The sequence below is a fragment of the Hypanus sabinus genome, chromosome 20 (assembly GCF_030144855.1).
Source record: "Hypanus sabinus isolate sHypSab1 chromosome 20, sHypSab1.hap1, whole genome shotgun sequence".
In the NCBI taxonomy this organism is placed as follows: domain Eukaryota; kingdom Metazoa; phylum Chordata; class Chondrichthyes; order Myliobatiformes; family Dasyatidae; genus Hypanus; species Hypanus sabinus.
Window position 1 is genome coordinate 28,900,087 of NC_082725.1, and position 24,424 is coordinate 28,924,510.

At 39.6% G+C, this 24,424-nt stretch overlaps 1 protein-coding gene across 1 annotated transcript in view; it reads left to right on the top strand.

Annotated features, from left to right (window-relative positions):
* Window positions 1–24,424, top strand: part of LOC132378672 (cadherin-18) — a 662,384-nt gene that overhangs the window by 477,581 nt on the left and 160,379 nt on the right. The window contains exon 4 of the mRNA XM_059945774.1: window positions 21,126–21,420. Coding sequence (XP_059801757.1) covers window positions 21,126–21,420 — 295 coding nt within the window. The remainder of the gene's footprint in view (window positions 1–21,125; window positions 21,421–24,424) is intronic.

Consider the following 24,424-nt stretch of genomic DNA (forward strand, 5'->3'; position numbering starts at 1 on the left):
AAGACAATGAACATACACAGCTGTGACTATATGACTCACAGAAGGTATCTAATAAGATGGCCACTGAGTGTATAAATGAAAGAAAAATGGGAGCAGAAAATGTTAAAATGGACAGTCTTGATATAATAGGAAAAACAAGCAAGTTATCTGAAATGAGGGAATTTAATATTGAGTCCTGCTGGCCACAACATGCCCAGGCAAGGAATGAGGTGTTGTTACTCGAGCTTATGTTGTGTCTCATTATAAAATGTACAGAAAACCATAGACAGAGAAGTCAGAGTGGAATTGTGATAGTAAATTAAAGAGATAGGCAACTGAAAACCCAGGATCCTTTTTTTGATGTGACATAAGTACAGGTGCTCTGCAAAAAGGCCATTCAAATTAACTTTGGTTTCCCCAGTGTAGTAGAGACCACACTGTGAACGTCAAACACAATACACTGTAAATGGAAGTCAATGTTCTAAGAATCAGTAACGCTTTTTGTGATCTGCTGTTATATTTAGAGTATCAATGCTCTGATAGTCAGTGAAGCATCTTCCTTATCTGCTGTATTTGATAAAGAGAAAGATAATCAGCTGATAGAACTATAATTCAAAATTCTACCTGGAAACTGAAAATAAAGTGTTTATCTATTCAATGTTTCCCATGTTAAGCTAGTATTTACCATCTTCATCACCACTATGATGTGTCAGTGCACTCTGACCTTTGAACACTTGGGAAACTGAACCATAATTATGTCCAACTTGTGGTTCTGACATCCACCATTATGAGGTGCTTCAATGCATCTACAGCCTCCCATACAACCTCGACCCACTACAGTTTGCCTCCTTGACCAGGAGGTCTACGACAGACACAAATATCTTGAGCATCTGGACAGTAACGGCACCTATGTTAGACTACTGCAAAGCCGTCAGTATTATAATTCCAAGCAAACTGTTAGATCTGGTACTCAACACCTCCTTTTACAATTGTATTGTTGAATTCCTGATCAGCAGACTGCAATTAATAAGGATAAGCAGCAACATCTCCACCAAAATTATTCTCAACAGTGGTGCCCCAAAATTGTGATGAATCAGTGTACGGGAAGGAAATAGACAACATAGTGACATGGTGATGCACCATCAATAACTCACTCTGAGACGTAAGGCAAAATATCGGCTTTTATTGACTGGAAGAAGGAACCAGAAGTGAGTGACCATTATACTACGTCCTGGAGACTGAGGCCGAGCATAGGCCTCAGATCGCCTTTATACAGGGGCCTGTGGGAGGAGCCACAGGAGCAGTCAGCAAGGGGCGTGTCCAGACAGGCACACGTAGTTCACCACACATGGTGTCATGACAATGACATTTCTGTCATTATCAGCAAAACAAAAGAACTGGTCGTTGACTTTAGGAAGTGAACTATTGCACATTGTCCTTGTTTACATCGACATTGCTGAAGTGGAGAGGGTTGGGAACTTCAAATTCCTAGCAGTGAACATCAACAACAGCCTGTCCTCCTCAAACCACTTTGATTCTGCAGCCAAGAAAGCCCACCAGTGCCTTTATTTCTTCAAGAGTCTTAAAAGCTCAGCACGTCACAGAAACCAGAAATTCTATGCCAGTTATCCTGACTTCACGGGTTGGGAAATGCTGGAGTCCATTATTAACGATGAGGTTTTGAGATTATTGGAGGCACATGATAAAATAGGCCAAAGACAGCATTGTTTCCTTAAGGAGATATCTTGCCTGACAAATCTGTTAGAATTATTTCAGGAAATAACAAGCAGAGGATGTTGTACCCATTTGGATTTACAAAAGGCATTTGATAAGGTGCCACACATAAGACTGCTTAGCAAGGTATTCCCCAGGACCTTGAGGGAAGTTTGTGTAGAAATAGCAGGAGCTCTGACGGAGATCTTTAATATGTCATTAGAAACGAGGATTGTGCCGGAGGATTGGCGTATTGTTCATGTGGTTCCATTGTTTAAAAAGGGTTCTAGAAGGAAGCCTAGCAATTATAGACCTGTCAGTTTGACATCAGTGGTGGGTAAATTAATGGAAAGTATTCTTAGAGATAGTATTTATAATTATCTGGATAGACGGGATCTGATTAGAAGTAGCCTGCATGGATTTGTGCGTGGAAGGTCATGTTTGACAAACCTTATTGAATTTTTTGAAGAAGTTACGAGGAATGTTGACGAGGGTAAGGCAGTGGATGTAGTCTATATGGACTTCAGCAAAGCCTTTGACAAAGTTCCACATGGAAGGTTAGTTAAGAAGGTTCAGTCGTTAGGTATTAATGCTGGAGTAATAAAATGGATTCAACAGTGGCTAGATGGGAGATGCCAGAGAGTAGTTGTGGATAATTGTTTATCGGGATGGAGGCCGGTGACTAGCGGGGTGCCTCAGGGATCTGTTTTGGGCCCAATGTTGTTTGTAATATACATAAATGATCTGGATGATGGGTTGGTAAATTGGATTAGTAAGTATGCCGATGATACTAAGGTAGGAGGTGTTGTGAATAATGAGGTGGATTTTCAAAGCTTGCAGGGAGATTTATGCTGGTTAGAAGAATGGGCTGAACGTTGGCAGATGGAGTTTAATGCTGAGAAATGTGAGGTTCTACATTTTGGCAGGAATAATCCAAATAGAACATACAGAGTAAATGGTAGGGCATTGAGGAATGCAGAGGAACAGAGAGATCTAGGAATAACTGTGCATAGTTCCCTGAAAGTGGAGTCTCATGTAGATAGGATGGTGAAGAGGGCTTTTGGAATGCTGGCCTTTATAAATCAAAGCATTGAGTACAGAAGTTGGGATGTAATGCTAAAGTTGTACAAGGCATTGGTAAGGCCAAATTTGGAATATTGTGTGCAGTTCTGGTCACCGAATTATAGGAAAGATATCAATAAATTAGAGAGAGTGCAGAGACGATTTACTAGGATGTTACCTGGGTTTCAGCAATTAGGTTACAGAGAAAGGTTGAACAAGTTAGGTCTCTATTCATTGGAGCGTAGAAGGTTGAGGGGGGATTTGATCGAGGTATTTAAAATTTTGAGAGGAATAGATAGAGTTGACGTGAATAGGCTGTTTCCATTGAGAGTAGGGGAGATTCAAACTAGAGGACATGATTTGAGAGTTAGGAGGCAGAAGTTTAAGGGAAACACGAGGGGGTATTTCTTTACTCAAAGAGTGATAGCTGTGTGGAATGAGCTTCCTGTAGAAGTAGTAGAGGCCAGTTCAGTTGTGTCATTTAAGGTAAAATTGGATAGGTATATGGACGGGAAAGGAGTGGAGGGTTATGGGCTGAGTGCGGGGGGTAGGTGGGACTAGGTGAGATTAAGGGTTCGGCACGGACTAGGAGGGCCAAGATGGCCTGTTTCCGTGCTGTGATTGTTATATGGTTATATGGTTATAAGGTAAGACTCGATGGCATTATAGGAAAGATACATGGACAGAGGAATGTCTGACAGCCAGGGGGCAATGAGTGGGAATACTGGGGTCTTTTCTGATTGGTTGCCAGTGAGTAGTGGTGTTCCTCAGGGGTCAGTATTGGGACTGCTACGTTTCACATTGTTTGTTAGTGATTTAGATAATGGAATTGGTGGTTTTGTGGCAAAGTTTGTGGAAAATATGAAGAAAGGTGGAGGGGTAGGTACTGCTGAGGAACCAATGAGATTGCAGTAGGAATTAGACAAATTGGAAGACAACTGGCAGATGGAATACAGTGTTGGAAAATGTATGATAATGCTTTTTGGTAAAAGGAACAATAGTGCTGAATATTACCTAAATGAGTAGAAGGTTCAACCATTAGAGTGCAGAGGGACTTCGAAGTCCTTGGCAAGACCCTAGAAGGTCAATTTACAGGTTGAGTCTGTGGTAGAGAAGGCAAGGGCAATGTTGGCATTTACTTCAAGGGGAATAGAATATAAAAGCAAGGAGATGATGCTGAGCCTTTATAAGACACTAGTCAGGCCACACTTGGGAGTATCGTCAACAGTTTTGAACAGACAGAAAACAGCAGAGGAGTTTCATGAGGATGATTTTGGGAATAAAGCGGTTAATATGTGAGGAGTGTTTGGATATGTACTTACTGGAATTCAGAAGAATGCAGGGGAATCTCATTGAAACCTTCCGAATGTTGAAAGGACTAAATAGGTTGGATGGTGGATGTGCAGAGGATGTTTCCTATGATGAGGTATCCAGAACTAGGGGGTACAGCATCAAATTTGAGGGGTGACCTTTTAGAACAGATGTAAGGAGGAATTTTTTTAGCCAGAGAATGCTCTACCACAGACTGCGTTGGAGGCCAAGTCAGAAGGTATACTTAGGAAGAAGTTGATATTTTCCTGATCAGTCAGGACTTCAAAAGATATGGCGAGGAGGCAAGTGCATGAGGTTGAGTGGGATCTGGGATCTGGGATCAGCCCTGATGGAATGGCAGAGCAGACTCAATGGGCTGAATGGCCTAATTCTGCCCTTATGTCTTATGATCTTATAGTCTTATGGATTGACTGACTGGCAAGAGGCAAAGAGTAGGAATAAAAGGGGCCTTTTTTGATTGACTGCCAGTGAGTAATGGTGTTTCACAGGGGTCAGTATTGTGACTGATTATTTTTATGTTGTATGTTAATAATTTGGATGATGAAATTGATGGTTCTATGGCCAGGTTTGCAGGCAATAGGAAGATAGTTGGAGAGCTGGTAGTATTGCGTAAACAAGGTGTCTACAGAAGGACTTAGACAGTTTGGAAGAATGGACAAAGAAGTGAGAGATGGAATATAGTGTAGGGAAATGTATCATCATGCACTTTGGTAGAAGGAATAAAGGCGTAAGCTATTTTCTAAATGGGGGAAAAATTCAAAAATCAGAGATACAAAGGGACTTGGAAGTCCTTGTGCAGGATTCCCTGAAGGTTAACTTGCAGGTTGAGCTGAAAGAAGCTGCAGAGGGCTGTAAATACAGTCGGCTCAATCTAGGGTACTCGCCTACAAAGTACGCTGGACATCTTCAAGGAGCGGTGTCTCAGAAAGGCAACGTCCATTATTAAGGACCTCCAGCACCCAGGACATGCCCTTTTCTCACTGTTAATATCAGGTAGGAGGTACAGAAGCCTGAGGGCACACACTCAGCGATTCAGGAACAGCTTCTTCCCCTCTGATTTCTAAATAGACATTGAACCCGTGAATACTACCTCAATTTTTAATATATTTTATTTCTGCTTTTTTACAGGATGTTTAATCTATTCAATATACATATACTGTAATTCATTTTTTAATTATTATTATTTTATATATTTCTTCTATTTTATGTATTGCATTGAACTGTTTCTGCTAAGTTAACAAATTTCATGACTCATGCCGGTGATAATAAACTTGATTATGATTCTGGTAGAAAGGCAAATACAATATTAACATTTATTTCAAGAGGACTAGAATATAAAAACATAGATGTAGTACTGAGGCTGCATAAGGCATTTGTCAGACCACATTTGGAATACTATGAGCAGTTTTGGGGACTATATCTAAGAAAAGTTAAGGTGGCTTTGGAGGATTGTCATGAGAATGCTTTTGGGAATGAAAGGGTTAATGTATGAGGAGTGTTTGATGGATCTGGGTATGTACTTGGGGGAATCTAGGAAAATGAGGGGAAATCTCCTTGAAACCTGTCAAATATTAAAAGGTCCAGGTAGAATGGATGTGGAGAGAATGTTTCCTATTGTGTGGGAGTTCAGGGAAGGTGCCATAGCCCCTGAATAAAGGGACATCCATTTAGAACAGAGGTGAGAAAGAATTTCTTTAGCCAGACCATAGTGAATCTGGAACTCTTTGCTGCAGTTGACTATGCAGGCTAAATAGTTGGGTATATTTACAGCAGATAGTTTCTTGATTAGTTAGGCTGTCAAAGATTATAGCGAGAAGGCAGGAGAATGATGTGAGGGAAAATAAATCAGCCATGATGGAGCAGAGTCAATGGGCTGAATGGTCTAATTCTGCTCCTATATCTTATGGTCTTAAACACCTCTGTTTAGAAGAAGTATTGCAATATGATGCCAGAGAAGAATTCAAAGGATTATTTTACCCACTAATCTCTTATGATGGGTACAATTCATCCATAATTCCAATAAACACTTTAGCATTCATTGAACAGACAGAAAACAGCAGACTGCATTGACAGAGATAATGATTGCATGAATAGGAATGGAGTTGTATTTAGACTTATATCCTGGGTATTAGGTACATAGGTTGTTTGCACAAATTAATTACTCTAACATGGAGTTTAAAGCACTAGAATTTACATTGGGAATTCAAACATGGGGGTCCATAAGCCCAGTAGGATTTGCTTTCTACTCACTTTAATGGGCAGGAAGAGCTTTGGGGGTTGACTGATCTTCAAACTTGAAACTATTTCAAGCCGACAAATTGGAAGAAAAATCCTTTTTTCATGCTTGTACTGACACCCGAGTCATTCTGCCTAAATCAACTAATTTAAAGGTACCTAGCCTCTGTTTGACCATCAGCCTGAATACCTTGATTGAAGTATCCTGTAAATATTAGCTTCTCTCAGGAAAGGAAAAGGAGGTAAGGTAATATTAATGACAGCTAATGTATTTCTCTATTGGTAAATTGATTTATTATTGTCACACGTACATTGAAAACTTTGTTTAGCATGCTTTCTATACAGGTTATTTAATTAGTACATTGAAATAATACAAGAGAAAACAATAACAGAATACAGAATAAAGTATAACTGAGAAAGTGTAGTGCAGGCAGACATTAAGATGCAAGGCCATATCAAGGTAGACTGTGAGTTCAAAAGTCCCTTCTATTATATTAGGGGACCATTCTCTATTCTTATAATAGTTGGATAGAAGCTGCCCTTGAACCTGATGTTACTTGCTTTCAGCTTTTGCATCTTCAGTCAAAGACAAAATAAGGATAGGGTTATTTACATGTTGACACAGAGAACAGAATGCTTTTAGAATAAATTACATCATTAATTGATTTCTAGTCAATATAAAGTAAGCAACAAATAAAAGAATAAAGGATGTATGGCCTACCCACCCCCCGCCCCCATCACCGCTTAGCCCTTCAATCAGTTATTGGCTAAAACTCTATCTCAATTTCTTTTAATACCCCTATTCCAAAGCTCTTGATTCCCTTGGCATTCAATATTATTGATGGAACTTCATATGCCATTTGTGCATTTTGATAATATGTGTCAGTTAATGTTCTCTTCCAAAATTGGGTTCCATTGATTTCAATAGTCCTGTATTTCAGAAACAAAAATCAGCATTTCTATGCTATCGTACGACATATTTAGAATGTACAATACAACTTCAACACAAATGTGATGGCAGGATATAGTATAATGATAAGAGTCTCGGCAGTGTGGAGGATCAGAGGGATCTTAGGGTGTAAGACCATAGGACACTCAAAGCTGCTGTGCAGGTTGACTCTGTGGTTAAGAAGGCATACGGTGCATTGGCCTTCATCAATCGTGGGATTGAGTTTAAGAGCCGAGAGGAAATGTTCCAGGTATATAGGACCCTAGTCAGACCCTACTTGGTGTACTGTATCAGTTCTGGTCACCTCACTACAGGAAGTATGTGGAAATGATAGAAAGGGTGCAGAGGAGATTTACAAAGATGGTGCCTGGATTGGGAAGCATGCCTTATGAGAATAGGTAGAGCGAACATGGCCTTTTCTTCTTGGAGCGGCAGAGAATGGGAGGTGGCCTGATAGAGATGTGTAAGATGATGAGAAGTGTTGATCGTGTGGATAGTCAGAGGCTTTTTCCCAGGGCTGAAATGGCTAACACGAGAGGGCACAGTTTTAAGGTGCTTGGAAGTAGGTACAGAGGAGATTTCAGGGGTAAGTTTTTTACGCAGAGTGGTGAGTGTGTGGAATGGCTGCCAGTGATGGTGGTGGAGGCGGAATCATAGGATCTTTTAAGAAGCTCCTGGACAGGTACATGGAGCTTAGAAAGATAGAGGGCTATGGGTACCCCTAGATAATTTCTAAAGTAAGTCCATGTTTGGCACAGCATTGTGGGCTAAAGGGCCTGTATTGTGCTGTAGATTTTCTATTTTTCTATTTTTCTAATCACACTGGGTTAAGATTCACCTGTCTGGGGACATAAGATACATGAATTTTTAAAAGTTTCAGGTTAGCAGCAACATCCCACACACAATGACTCAGATTTCCCGTCAGTAATCAGTCACAGAGAGGACAATCACAAAAGACTCTGTCAAGGCAGAGCTCTCTGACAGTCCCCAGAGTAGATATTCCAATATTACAAATGCATTGCCACTGCACTCCATAGCTGGACTTCTGCAGTCCAGCAATACACACTCAAACACCTGCAGTTCTCCCACAATCACATCAGGAAAACCACCTAATTAAACCATGTAAGGCACTTATTTAACATCTCCATTTATTACAATAGAGGGGTAATATTCACCTTGTTTTTATTGTTGAATTAATTGAGAAAATAAATATATTTTCTGATCTGCTGGCCTTAGTATTTTACATTTTTTAAAATTTCTTATATACGTTTTAAAGATTTTTAGTGGTAATGTTAGTTTACATTAGTTTTTGAGAATCTAAGAAGTATTTACAAACATCTTAAATTGCTTCACGGCATTGACACCTGATTCATTCTAGCTTCTCAGGTTTGTTCAGGCTGTGCTCTGTAAATTGGGTCTTGCCAATATTATGCCATCTCTATGTCAATATTATTTTACTTAGGGAGATTTGCTCCAGAGAATGGAAGTTAGCAGGTAAATTTGTGGTAAACACTTTGTACTCATTATTAAACCTGAAAGTGCTCAAAGTACAGAGTTATTGCGAGGGAAAAATAGAGTCAAACTTCAGCCACAGCTGAAGCATCTGAATAACAGCATCTCTGTCACATTCATAGCCTAGTTCAACTGAACAATTTGTGTTTTGAAATTTACTTGTGCTGGGAGAAGTTGTTACTTACTTGCACAAGCTGTCAGTGATCAGATAGTATTTTACTGCAAGAAAGGAGGTTGCCATTCCTGCACTACCTATTGGCTGAGTGTCTCTTTCTCTGTGTTAAATAATCCCCTTCTCAATATCCACTTGGAATTTTATATGAAATTAGTTGTACTTCTGCATAATTTCAGGATCTGTCTGGTTAGGATTCTTGAAATACCCAAACACTTGAAGGAAAGCACCTTTTGTTCTGGTATTCTGTCTCAACAGCTCTGTTACTGCTTTCAGTAGGACTTTATAATAGCAGATGTAAAATGATTGAAGTTTTAATTAAAATCTTGTTAGACATATTGGGTGACCTTTCACTTGCTCGACCATTGCAACAGCTACAGTAACAGCTGTAACACAACTCAATACAGGTTGCCTAGAAATTGAGAAGATTTAGCTAGAATAATGCAACAGTGGAGCAGCAATGTTGTATTTTTTTTTGGATCTTTGCTGAAAACTCTCATTGCACCCTAAGGTCAGGGTAGCTGTAAAATGTGCTCCCCAACAACTTCTGCCTCAGGACCAGGCTTGAATATCAATGGTTCAATGGTTTAATGGCTCCATTTAATATCAGTGAATGTATGTATATACAATGTGAAATTCTTACTCTTCACAGACATCCATAAAACAGAAGAAAGCCCTGAAGAATGAATGACAGAAAAACATTAGAATCCCAAAGTCCACCTAGCCCCTCCCATGCACAAGCAGCAGCACAGCTTCAACACCCCCCCCCCATTCCCTCCCCTACTTGTTCCAGCAGGAAGCATCAGTGCCCACCGTCCACCAAGCAAGCAATAGCAAAATCCCCAAAGAGACCATGATCTGCAGTCCAACAAAAAGCTACAGTCCATACCCAAGCACTTTGGCATGCCACATGACAATGCAAATGGATGGTTGATCACTGACAGGGACTCAGTGGGCCAAAGGGCCTTTTCCCATTTTCTAAGAGAGAAAGGAGAATATGGTTTGTGTTTTGATGGAAATTGTGGTCAGAAGGGCAAGGCATCAGCTTGTTCATTTAGGAATGGATGGGAGATGGACCTGGATGTGTGTAGATATGTAGCTAGCAAACATCACAGTCTGTTGCTTGGGAATGATCCTCAAAGTGTGCAATGCTTCAACACACAAAATGGTCATGCCACACACCCGTAAAGAAAACAATTTTCTTTTGCAATAGCACTGAATAATGAATGGTATTAGTCAATTATGTTTCAACACAACATCAACTAGATTCTAGGCTTTCACTATTATTTCCTATTGTTTATAGTACAAAAGGGATAGAAATCCTATGACTTTGACCTCAAGGAGTCATGGGTGTAAATTGGAAGGGTCACGCAAATTCCTAATTTGCTGCTAGATATAAATTTCTCTGAAGAGATCTGCTCTGAGATTATACCAAATCTCCACCAGGCACTGGGAAAGTGGTGAAGGGTTATTTTAAATTTAAATCACTTGACTCCCAGTTATGTCCTTCATCACTCCTCAGTGAGCAATAGTGTGGCAGAACAAAGGAATCTGAGAATACACATCTATAAATACTTGACGGTGGTGTCACAGATAGAGAGAGTCATAAAGAAAGCTTTTAGCACATTGGCCTTCATAAATCAATGTATTGAGTACAGGAATTGGGATGTTATATTGAAATTATATAAGGCATTGGTGAGGACTAACTTGGAGTACTGTGCAAACATGAGGAAATCTGCAGATGCTGGAAATTCAAACAACACACACAAAATGCTGGTGGAACACAGCAGGCCAGGCAGCATCTATAAGGAGATGCACTGTAGACAGTGCTTCTCCTTATAGTTGCTGCCTAGCCTGCTGTGTTCCACCAGCATTTTGTGTGTGTTGGCATATTGTGTGCAGTTTTGGTCACCTCCCTACAGGAAAGATTTTAGTAAGATTGAAAGAGTGCAGAGAAAATTTACAAGAATGTTGCTGGGATTTGAGGACCTGTTACAGGGAAAGATTGAATAAGTTAGGACTTTATTCCCTAGAACATAGAGGACTGAGGTAAGATTTGATAGAGGTATCCAAAATTATGAGGGTTAGAGACAGGGTAAATGCAAGCAAATTTTTACCACTGAAGTTGGCTGAGACTACAACTAGTGGTCATGGGTTAATGGTGAAAGAGGGATGTTTAAAAGGAACATGAGGGGGAACTTCTTCACTCTGAGACTGTGGAACAAGCTGCCACTGCAAGTGGTGGATGCCGGATCAGTTTATTTTAATTTAAGAAAAATTTGGATAGGAACACTCATGGCCGGAACGTGGAGGGCCGGGTGGGACTAGACAGATTTATCGTTTAGCAGAGACTAGATGGGGTAAAAGGGCCTGCTTCAATGTTGTGGTGTTCTATGACTCTATGACTGAGGAATGTGGGAAACTACAATAGATTTGCTCCTGTAAAAAAGTAGCTTTAATCCTGCTCTTATCATTGTGGTTTGTGGAGTTCTGCCATTAGTTTTTGGTGTTGATGTACCTGACATAGGCTTGGCCCACATCCCACTCTTGCAATGCAGCAGACACCATTTTATCTGCAGGCACAGGATGGATCATTTCCATATGGCTGTGATAGCCAGGCCCCCAGTCAAAGAGGTAAAATGCAGCTGATTTTGCCCTCATTCCGAGGGTGATCATTGTGTCTGCATCAAGCTACATATAAATGTCATGCAATGGTCAATTCATTGTCACACAATCTGTTCTTCGTAGAAAAGCTTCTGTAGAAAAAGGAACAACTTTGACAACAGGCCCAATGTCCTGCAGACCTTGTGGGAGAAGGACATAAAGGATCCTCTGGGATGCTTCTTCTGCAGCTTCAAAAAATCATTGCGAGAACTGATAAACAAGCACCAAGAGCTCACTCACTTGATCAGTAGCAAGAATGTTTCTCCTCCTTCAGTTCCTTCCTGCATACCCAGTGATACACTGCCAATCTACAACATACTCAACAGGAATGTAGTGAGGATAAAACAATCATCAGCCTCCTCTTGGACAATGGTTCATTCTGACCAGCCCTATTGCAGAGGATTTTGTGATTTATGGATTGTTCATCAAAATTAGCTGCTACTGGAAGACCATTAATCAGGTGAAAGATGAACTTTGGTGTACCTGAAACTTATTGGTCTTCAAAGTTCAAAGTAAATGTATTATCAAAGTGCACATATGTCACCATATACAACTCTGAGATTCATTTTCTTGCAGGCATTCTCAATAAATCTATGAAAATGAATCCAAAGTATGCAATTTTCTAAAATAAATATTGCAATTGGCACTTTCTGTGGTGCAGGATTACGTGCTGACAGACACATTGAGGCTTTATGAGGATGGATGCAGATGCCTTTGTGTATCAACTTCTCAGATGCTTCACAGGTGCATTACTTAAGAAGGAAACATGAGTGTTTTTGATACATTGTAATAGAAATTGTGTTGAATTGATGAGAAAGATGAGTATCAGTTATTCTTAACATATATGTTTGAAATCAAAATTGCTACTGATATCAAAGGCCAATTGTAGAGGATATCAAATGCAGTTGTCCAATTAAATTTATTGTTGTAGATACTCCAAAGCTACCAGATATTGTTTTCTAATAGACTAGAAATTGGTGATATTCGTTCTTATAATAGCCTGTCAAATGATTTTTACTAAGTACTTCTTTAAGAGCAGAATTTCAGTTGTATTCAGTTGTCACGTTACAATTGTATTAAAAGCTTTTTTAACCTTGTTTAATTGTATTTTTTTGACATTTCATTTCATAAGATACTCTTGTAAAGTAATGATTGCACATGCACATTTCCAGTCTTTTTTATTTTACTTTATCTGTTATTATTTCAATGTCCCTTTTAACTGAGAAACATTGAAGTGGAAAGGGTGAGCAATTTCATGTTCCTGGGTGTCAATACTTCTGAGGACCCAACATATTGATGCTGCTACAAAGAAAGCATGATAGCAGCTATATTTCATTAGGAGTTTGAGAAGATTTAATATGCCACCAAAGTCACTAGTAAATTTCTACAGATGTACCGTGAAGGCATTTTAACTGGCTGCATTAAAGGTTGAGGGGGTGGGGGACGGTGATAAAGTTGTAAACTTACTCAGTGCCACTATAGGGACTAGCCTTCATTTCATGCAGGACATTGTCGTCAAGGAGAGACGCCTCAAAAAGATGGCATCCATCATTAAGGATCCCCATCACCCAGGTTATTATGCCTTGTTCTCATTGCTACCATTGGGGAGGATGCACAAATGCCTGAAGGCACGCCATCAACAATTCAGGAACAGCTTCTTCTCCTCTGTCATCCACTACCTGAATGGGCATTGAACCCATGAACACTACCTCATTACTTTTTTTTAATTTCTATTTTTAATTGCTCTATTTAATCTAACACACACACACACACACACACACACAGACACACTATAATTCATTTTTTTCCTAGCATTGAAAACATTTAAATCACTTTTAAGTCTTTTAAACAAATACCAAAAACAAATGCTGCGAAGACAACAAATTTCATGACATATGCCAGTGATATTAAACCTGATTCTGAAATGTTCAATTTAAATACCTGGAATCATTATATCACAGAGTCTAAAGCAAATATTCTACTTTTTGTTCTCATTATTAACAACTACATTAATACACAAGTATGTCACAAAATCATGCTTCCTTTGCAGTATATTTTGTTGGCCTTGAAGATTGCTCCTTACTGCAATATTTGATGTTTTCTACATTGTCTGCTACTGTGCTCTCTTTGAATGAAATTGAGCATTTTGTGGTTAAGTGGATTGACATGTGCTTTTGATTACCTTAATATTTTCATTGAGAAAACTTAAGACCCTTGTATTCATTTAGTAAGTGGAACCTTTCATCCAATAAATTTGGATGAGGCTTGAATACATGGGTGAAAGATTCAAACTAAATAACCGTGCTCTGGTCCATTGTGGCACACACTTTCGCAGTATGTCATTTTTTTAAAACATAAAAATATCACACTCTGTAGCAAAATAAAGTCTAAAAGCCTAGAGGGATCAATGAGCATTTTTTGATTTTTCAAAAACTCTTTCCAATCTTCTACTTGACATGCCATTTTCCACTGAGTGCCCAAGTGGGAAGTGATTGGTAGCCACTCTGTGCATGTGAGAGAAGTTATCACACGCCTTCTGAAATATTTAGCTTTTAGTAGCACACTAAGTATTTTGTTTTGATGTTGTAATGTAGAGCAGGTTCAATCATAGACATTTCTCCTAGTGCATTGCCCTTTATTTAAATTACATTCAGGTATTATTTGTTGAACCATGTCTTTCATTAATAACCGTAATTACACTCTGCAGAGCTTCATCAGTTTGGAAACAGTATGCAATGTCCTGCAGTTTGAAAATGGTGCTAAATAAGAGTAAATAAAATATTTCTGCATCTCTTGTCTTTTAGGAATGCATTTTGTTTCAGCATAAGACCTGGGTGTTGACAGTGACAATTAAGTATGCTTATATCTCATTCTGTAAATACATTTGTAAAAAAACATATATAGAGCAATTGTAAACATGAAAATTGTAGCATGCCTAAAATACTCATTGAAGCACTGTACAGGGATAGGTTGGTGCTTTGAGGAAATTTGGTGGGAATTGCAGGCCTTGATATTTTATCATGTGTGAGCAGTATGTACATGACATGATAAAATTTGTAGTTTTTTACTCTGAAGCTAGGAACACAGTCGACAAGGGGAAGTTGTTGGAGAACACTTTGATGGATGAGAATGATTTGCTGTGGGGAGTGTATCCTAGGCTAGGAGATTGTAATGGGTGAGTGAGTTGTATGGATTGTAAGGCAATTGGAGTTAGGTGGCAGGTGATGTTGATTGTTGGAGATCAGGGAGTTCAGTTGGATGATTGGTTCAATGCTACATGAGTGGGAGGTCAAGAAGATAATTTGGGGAAATAGCTAGAGATGAACTCAGGGTTTGATGAGATGATTAAAAGGGCCAGTTGTTGGAGAAGTAATTGTTGACATGTACGTTTATCTGCATTGACCAGGGCCTATTCACAATGAAGGGTCTGATGAAGTTTCTTGCCCCAAAACATTGACTGTCCACCCTTTTTCATAGATGCTGCCTGACTTGCTGAGTTCCTCCAGCTTTTTTAGTGTGTGTTGGTTCGGGTTTCCGGAGTTTGCAGATTTTCTTGTGTTGGGGACCTAACCACAACTGTCAGTTTATGACAGGCTTCTGAACATTTTTTAAGCCCCAACTACTAGGAAATTCTATAATCCCTGGGCCTTAATGTGTTGTGCACAACTGAGCGAATCTCCCTGGAATTAAAGTGCTTTTCATATTGAGCTCTACCACTGCAGGGGTTGAAGATTAAGAATGGTAAAACCAGGAACATGTCCAGGGCTCCAAGGGGAAAGACCCACAAAGGCAAGCTGTATCCGAAAAAGACCTAGAGATAATTGGTAGATCTAAAGCTCAGAAATGAGATAATGAAAAGGGTGGGGTGAGAGTCAGCTGCAAGAGTTGAAGGAGGTAGATCATCAGTGTACAGATAGTTGGGTAGGAAGGCTAGTTGTCAGGCTTAGTTTACTATTGAGGGTAAGGAGGTCAACAGTTGATGTGAGATCTTTAGGAGTCAGCAGGGTGGGGGCCTTCTTCCGGGTATATAGATTTGGGAAGGGGATTGTGAGCTCTGTACAGTGCAGAGGAGGGAGGTTATTTACTACTGGACCATGAGATTAGGAAAACCAAAGAAGAACCTGGTAAATAAATTGCAGAAAAGGCTCTGCTAGAAATGGCTGTCCTATGCTGGACAGGGACTTGTTCAGAGAGGTTCTGATTAGATATGCAAGAGCAGTTCTCACAGGTGATGTAAAAGCCTGTTTCTAAATGACTGCACATGGTGATAGTTGGCCAAATGTGAATGGATAGTGATTGTGCATGTCCAGTCTCCTCATCCAATTAAATCAGACACTTATGACCCATATGGAAGATTCAGAGCTTTGTAAACAACTAATTTCCATTAAGTCAGCAGCGGGTTTCAATTATCTAGGATGATTCTCAGAAAGAAAAATTCTGGAACATAAAAGAATTCAAAATGCAGCTGTAGACATTAATTTCTTACAAATGATTGCAGAGTACAAATTTATACCCAAGATTTTAATATATTCCTCCATATTGTGAACATAAATAACAGAAGTAACGCACATGTTATCTAAAAACTTTTAATGCACTGATAGATCTTGATCATCTACAGCATGTTGTGGAAGTGCTAAAGGTTCCAATTCATAACTGTTTTTGGAATATGAATTAAAGATCATTCTCTGGAAATTATTTTTGTCTTAAGAATATTGTGAATGAATGAAATTCTTAGCTTTCTTTGATTTCACTCGCAACTTGATTTCATGCTACTGATACCTTGTATACAAGCTTCAGCCAAACGTTCTTATGGTTGCATTTACTGATTTTACTCTCTGCCTCTTCTGGGTTCCAGTAAATTGTACTTTCACTCTCTCATTGTTTTGAGCAGCTTATTCATATGCCAGAGTTCAATAATTGGAAAGTCTTAAATACGCTTTCACAGTATAATTTTCCTTTCAAGGTAACCTGAAGGATTTATATGAAGTGTCGGATTTTAAATGTTTTTTTCAAACACTTTACTTAGAAGATTCTCTTTGAAACTACAGTTTAAGTGTATTTGCTTATCCTGAAATGGATCATTTTGACAGTTAGTATGCACATTTTCAAAAACTGTCATTCTTAAAGACACTGTAGAATGAGTAATGAGCTTTGCATTCAAGGGAACTATTTCAATGCAATAATCTTGTCTCACTTAAGCTTCATTCTTGTAGGTGCAATGTTATGAAATTTCCCAACCTTCTGATTAGGTTACAGGCTTGTAATCACTCTGGGGTATCTATTAATTTCAATTTTATTCTCCAAAATTTTACATGTTATTATATTGTGCTTGCTTGCAGTCTCTATGCCTTGAAAGGCTTAATTTTGAGAAATTGCAGCAAAATACATGTCAAAAAGAATAATTATAGTAATAACAATACAAACCCAAAGAGCAATCATCTGAAAGTATGTGACTTGCACATCTATGGATTATTTTAGCAAATATACTTCCACAATGCTTTTGTGTTGTTACTTTGCATTGGGGCTTCATACTTTGTCATGTAGTAAACAGATGAGTCTCTGCAGTTGGGGGAAATCTTAAGCAACACACACTAAATTTTGGAGGTACTCAGCAAGTTAGACAGCATCTATGGAGCAGAATGAACAGTGAACATTTTGGGCCGAGAATGATGATGGAAGGATCGTGGTCCAAAATGTCCGCTGTTTATTCCCCTGTATGGAGGCTGCCTGATTTGCTGAGTTCCTCCAGCATTTTGTATGCCGCTGTCATGTAATGATTTCCTCTTCCAGTACAGGGGTGTGGAAGACTGTTACTGCATTTTTACTTTATTCTTTCATTGTTTCTATTTAAGAACCATCTTCATATAAAAATATAAAAATGTATGAAAGAACATTTACAACTAACAGATATTCACTCCACTGACAGGTAACTTATAAATATAAAATATTAATAAAAATTAATAATATGAAATCTGGACTAATAGTTTCGTATAAGAGATGTGTTTATAATGCATTTTCTGATTTGTGCACAATAAAAGATTTTGTTCTGAACTGGAAGTGGGTTCTTGTATCCTGTCTGATCAGTAGCATCAAAATAGTTGAAAGTCTGTATAACCTTAACACATCTCTGTTAGAAAAGAAAATCTGATTTTAAATCAAATTAAAAGGATGCAGATTATTCAAGGAGTTATCACAAACCGGGAAGAGAGCATCAAAAGGCCCCTCGGCCTATTCATGAACTTTGCTGAAACATTTTTCAAAATAATAAAGGACCAGAACTGACCCCAGACCGGTGAAGGTCCAGGTTCACATGTAAATAGAGATAGGATTGTGAGAGATTTGTGGTGCTCCATGTTACCAACTCACAGATCAGAATACTTGAATACTTGCAAGAGCAATATTTCATCTACATTTGTTTGGTGATGATATATGATGCTGTGATGCAAACCCTTCTTGTTCCTTTCTGCTAAGCCAGACGTTGAGGAGGCATATGATCATTATCAGGGTGGTGGTATGTTATTGACACCACCAATCAGATTGTATCATATCCTGTTCAAGCTGTGGAACTTTATTTACAGTATGACATCTAAAAGAGGATCTAATATAATTGAAAAACTTCTGAGCCAGTATTCCATATAGTATCTATCAGAGTTGTACAAATAAGTGAAGAATTTTGCCTGCTCTTCCAGCTTGCTTTGGAAGACAAGCCTCCAATTATCTGCCCAGACTTTGACATACAAGAAGTAAGAAAAGAGCAATGAACATTTTTTAAGAATTCCAAGGAGTGTTTGCAGCTTCTTTGCTGGACTCGATGATACTAGAAGTTGGGCAGAGAGAAAAATTTACTGTGCGAATGAGCTTTAACAGATTTCCTGGCAGCTTAGGTCATCAGGACCTTGAGTGCATTGAGGCGGAACAAGACCTGATGAAGAGTTTTGGCCTGTAGCATCAACTGTTTATTCCTTTCTATCGATGCTGCCTGGCCTGCTGAGATCCTTCTGCATTTTGTGTGTGTGTTGCCTTTGATTTCAAGCATCTGCAGGTTTTCACATGTTTATTATTTGTTCATGTATTTTTGGTAATATTACCTATGTGTTGTGTGTGTGTGAGTTGTATACACTTTATTTGGTCTGGAGGAATGTTATTTCATTTGGCAGTATACATGTATATGTTCAAATGACAATAAACTTGTTTTTGAACTTGATCTTTATATTCTCAGCTACAACCTCGAATGAACATAAAATCATCAGGTATCATTCACAAAATGTTAGGTGAGCCTTGGTACCCAGCAAAAGTTGGTTCAGGGTTAAAGGTGATTAGCAGTTGTCCTATAGATGTTGGTAGTGGAGGCTGCAGATCTGACAGAGATTATGAAGCCTCTAAAACTGTAGAACCATTGATTAGGATCATCCATGTATTCCCTAGTCCTGTAGCATCTTCAAGAAACCCAGTCAACATTTCCTTAAGTTCAGAATTTAATATCTGGTACAGTTTGGTCTGAAATATCCATTCATTTTTTTAAATTAGAGTTACAATCAGGCATGGAAATGCAATAGGATGGAAATGGTTTATTATTGCCATATGTACCAAGTTACAATGGAAAGCTTGCCTTACATTCTGTACTGTTCGAAACAGATCAGATCATTACACAGTGCATTGAGGTAGAACAAAGTAAAATAATACCAACACAGAATAAAGTGTAACAACCACAGAGAAAATATGTTGCAGATAAACAATAAGGTACACAATCGAAATGAGTTAGATTGGAAGGTCAGAAATCCAATTTATTGTGCTAGGGAAATATTTAATAGTCTTATCACAGTTTGGAGCTGGGCAATCTCTGAAGAGTATTGATAATGGCGGGGTGATGTAAAGACACTGCCTAGAAGAAGACAATCGAAAACTACTTGTGAAAAACTCTGCCAAGAACGATCGAACAAGATTGGGTTAATCATGGACATGGAAAGACTGTGATTGTTGACGTCATATGACAAATAACGAACAAACAGACAATCACAGTGCGGTAGAAGTTAAGCGCTGTACTTCCTAATACAAGCCATGCTTAAGGAAAGATGTCCTTCGGCACTGAACAAGCCAAGCTCAGCATTCATTTCTTCTGAGAGCCTTAATTGTCTCCATCCCTTTAATTTGAATTAAATTCAAATATTATTTTCCAGTAACGGTGTGCTTTTAAGATTGCCCAGCCCTGAGAAAAGAAACGCATGGGTGATGTTTGAAGACTCCTTCTCCACAATTTCTACTCCTCAAATCTAAATAAACTGGTAGAGGATCTACGAAGAGTGAGTTCATTAAAAAATTTGCAGAATTACTGAGAAATCTTCAGAGCTCAATTATTATACTAATCAGAAATCAGATCAACAAAATGTTTTAACACAAAATGTATTCTCAATCAAGTAGTTAGTGGATGTTTTGCTAGTTAAATGCTGCTCTTTCCAAGTTCAAGTTCAGGGTCATCCTTGGCATTGGCAAACATACAATATATATAAATGCCATGAAAATTAGCTTCTAGCAGCAGCTCATTATATTACATGGTGAGGACATGCGTGTTAACATAAACCTAAATTAATACAAATTGTACACAACTTACAAATATACAAAATAGACAACAAAATGAACATAAATAAAATCATGCAGGATTCAGAGAGAGAAAAAAGATATAATCTGAGATAGTGCTAATGATTTTCAGGTTGTTTGATGCCTCTGGAGAAGATGCTCTCATTTAATCCCGAGGTATAGGACCTCAGCACTGGGAAAGGAGCATGATACAAATGGTTGGGTGTCCCAGATGACTGAAGCTCCCTTCCTGAGACATTGCCCCTTTTAAGTGTTCGATGGTGGTGCCAGAGTTTCTTAATGTCCTCTCAATTTAAAATGTGAAAAAAGCTGAAGTAAAAGATGGAATAAGTCCTGAATAATTCATATCAGTGAGTAAGCAAACCTCAGTAATGAGATGAGTGGAATTACTTTCAACTGTTAGTCATAGATTATAATTTTTCTTAAAAGAAAATGTTAGTTTGATGTGAGGTAAGACCTCGTAATTCAAGATTTAATTACAAGCTTCCCAGTGTCCAGTAGATAAAGTATTAGAATGTGTAGTATAATGATATAAAAGATAAATTGTTGCTTGTTTGGCTTTGTGCTGGCATGACAGTGCTAAAGGTGACCTGAGATAGGGGATGAAAATTAAATAGCCTTTCCATTCCCAATAAATGTTCCCTTATACACAAAAGAATATATATTTTGGCTAACAAGATTGGGTTAATCTGGAGCGTCCTCATAAAAGATTATGATCTCGGTTTAGTTGCACATGAAGAATGGGCATGTAGGTGAGATAAGAATAATGTCCTTGAAATCCTATTACAGGAAGTATTTGGGGAATACTTGAAGAAGAATAAAAAATAAGCTCGGTGAGATGAGATGGCTGGATGTGATTAAAACACATATGTGCTTACATGTCTACTTCTGTTTCTGTCATTTCTTTTGCAGCTTCACTCAAATGCAGACAAAGGTGATGGATCGGTCAAATACATCCTTTCAGGGGAAGGTGCTGGCTCTATATTTGTTATTGATGACAGCACAGGGGACATTCATGCAACCAAAAGTCTGGACCGTGAACAGAAGATACATTATATTCTGCACGCTCAAGCTCTGGACAGGAAAACGAACAAGCCTCTTGAACCTGAGAGCGAGTTTATCATCAAGGTGCAGGATATAAATGATAATGCACCAGCTTTCTTGGAGGGTCCTTACTCTGCCTCTGTCCCTGAAATGTCTGAAGTTGGTAAGCTCTGCTTAAATCATTTGTACATTCTTTAACAGATTTTGAATGAATCAAGTTGATTATTATTTGCAGATTAATCTCCTTATGTTATCTTGCAGAAAATGTATTAATAGTGTGTATTCTCCAATATAATTCAAATCTGAGGTGGTTTGTGCTGCAGTAGTGTGATTACTCAAGTCAGATATCATGTACTCCTAAGGCATGGGTTCCCAAACTTTTTATGCCATGGACCCCCACTGTGAACCACGAGGTTGTCTATCAGTTGGTGCTCAGATGCTGGTCGGGACTGATCCGGGATCTACATATTATGGTGAAGTGTAAGCTATGGAGGTTGACTCTGTGGTTAAGAAGGCATATGGTATATTAGCTTTCATCAATCGTGGGACTGAGTTTAAGAGCCGAGAGCTAATGTGGCAGCTCTATGGAACCCTGGTCAGACCCCACTTGGAGTACTGTGCTCAGTACTGGTCACCTCACTACAGGAAGGACATGGAAACCATAGAAAGGGTGCAGAGGAGATTTACAAGGATGTTGCCTGGTTTGGGGAGCATGCTTTATGAGAATAGGTTGAGTGAACTCGGCCTTTTCTCCTTGGAGCAACAAAGGATGAGAGGTGTCGTGATAGAGGTGTACAAGATAATGAGGGACATTGATCACGTGGATAGTGAGAGGCTTTTCCCCAGGGCTGAAATGGCTAACACGAGAGGGCATAGTTTTAAGGTGCTTGGAAGCAGGTACAGAGGAGATGTCAGTGGTTAGGTTTTTACGCAGAAGTGGTGAGTGTGTGGAATGGCTGCCAGCGGTGGTGGTGGAGGCGGAAACAATAGGGTCTTTTAAGAAACTCCTGGATGGATACATGGAGCTTAGGAAAATAGAGGGCTATGGGTAAGCCTAGGTATTTCTAAGGTAAGAACATGTTCAGCACAACTTTGTGGGCCGATGGGCCTGTATTGTGCTGTAGATTTTCCATGTTTCTAAGAGTAAATGGTGACTATGGTTAGTGCAATGCACACAAAATGCTGGTGGAATGCAGCAGACCAGGCAGCATCTATAGGGAGAAGCGCTGTCGACGTTTCGGGCCGAGATCCTTCATCAGGACTAACTGAAAGGAAAGATAGTAAGAGATTTAAAAGTAGGAGGGGGAGGGGGAAATGCAAAATGATAGGGGGTGGAGCTGAGAGCAGGAAAGGTGATTGGCAAAAGAGAATCAGAGCAGGAGAAGGGAAAGGATCATGGGATAGGAGGTCTAGGGAGAAATAAAGGGGGAGGGGAGCACCAGAGGGAGATGGAGAACAGGCAGAGTGATGGACAGAGAGAGAAAAAAAAGAGGGGAAAAAAAACTAAATATGTCAGGGACGAGGTAAGAAGGGGAGGAGGGGCATTAATGGAAGTTAGAGAAGTCAATATTCATGCCATTAGGTTGGAGGCTCCAACCTGAGGTGTTGGAGGTGTTGTTCCTCCAACCTGAGTTTGGATTCATTTTGACAATAGAGGAGGCCATGGATAGACATATCAGAATGGGAATGGAATGTGGAATTAAAATGTGTGGTCACTGGGAGATCCTGCTTTCTGTGGTGGACAGAGCATAGGTGTTCAGCGAAATGGTCTCCCAGTCTGTGTCGGGTCTCACCAGTATATAAAAGGCCACACCGGGAGCACCGGACGCAGTATACCACACCAGCCGACTCACAGGTGAAGTGTCGCCTCACGTGGAAGGACTGTCTGGGGCCCTGAATGGTGGTGAGGGAGGAAGTGTAAGGGCATGTGTAGCACTTGTTCTGCTTACAAGGATAAGTGCCAGGAGGGAGGTCAGTGGGAAGGGATGGGGGGGCCAAATGGACAAGGGAGTCGCATAGGGAGCAATCCCTGTGGAAAGCAGAAGGGGTGGGGAGATGTGCTTTCTATGGTTTTTTTTATGGTTAGTGGCTGGGTTTTTTTTTCTAGTTGTTCGGTCTCTCCTTTCACAGCTGCTGCATGTTCTCTGTGGCAGAGCAGAGGTCGATCACAGCTCCCCGTGAATAGATTACTTCCCGGTGCAATGTCTTCCCAGTTTTTAGATGAATTTCTTCACACTGATTTTCATATTACTTCTGATGCTGCACTTGGTCTATGGTAAGAACAGAAGTGACATGCAGAATGCTGTGCACTCTCCTCTTGTTTCTATTGACATATGCTATTTTCAGGTCTCATGCACTTTCAAATACAATGAAGAAAAATACGGGCAAACACGTCTCCATAAAGCAGGAATTCCACTCCATTCCTAATCTCTTGCAGTGAGCATCTGGATCATGTTTGTGGAAAGCACCAGTCTCCTCATAAGCTCATAATGCATGAGCTCCAGAATAGGATGGCATATACAGTATAGTGTGAAATAGCGGCAGGGGTCTCACACAAACATCCTCCATAAGACAGACACCCCATCCATAATAAATCCTATGGTTAAAGAACTGTAAAATTTCATTTGTAGACCTTGAATACCATGATCCTGACAGATAGCCCATGGGTTTCCCTTTTCACGCTTACAAATGGTTGAGAATTCAGCAGAGGTATGAAATTCAGCTCACTAGGAGGATCCCTGATTGATAGTAAGACCATAAGATGTAGGAACAGAAGTAGGCCATTTGGCCCATTGAGTCTGCTCCACCATTCAATTATGGGCTGATCCAATTCTTCCAGTTATCCTCACTCCCCTGCCTTCTCCCCATACCCTTTGATGCCCTGGCTAATCAAGAACCTATCTATCTCTGCTTTAAATGTACCCAGTGACTTGGCCTGCACAGCCACTCGTGGCAAGAAATTCCAGATTTACCACCTGTGGTGAACTATGTGCCTGTCTGGACACGCCCCCTGCTGACTGCTCCTGTGGCTCCTCCCACAGGCCCCTGTATAAAGGAGATCTGTGGCCTGACGCTCGGCCTCAGTCTCCAAGACATTGTATGATAGACACTCACTCCTGGTTCCTTCTTCCAGTCAATAAAAGCCGATATCTCGCCTTACGTCTCAG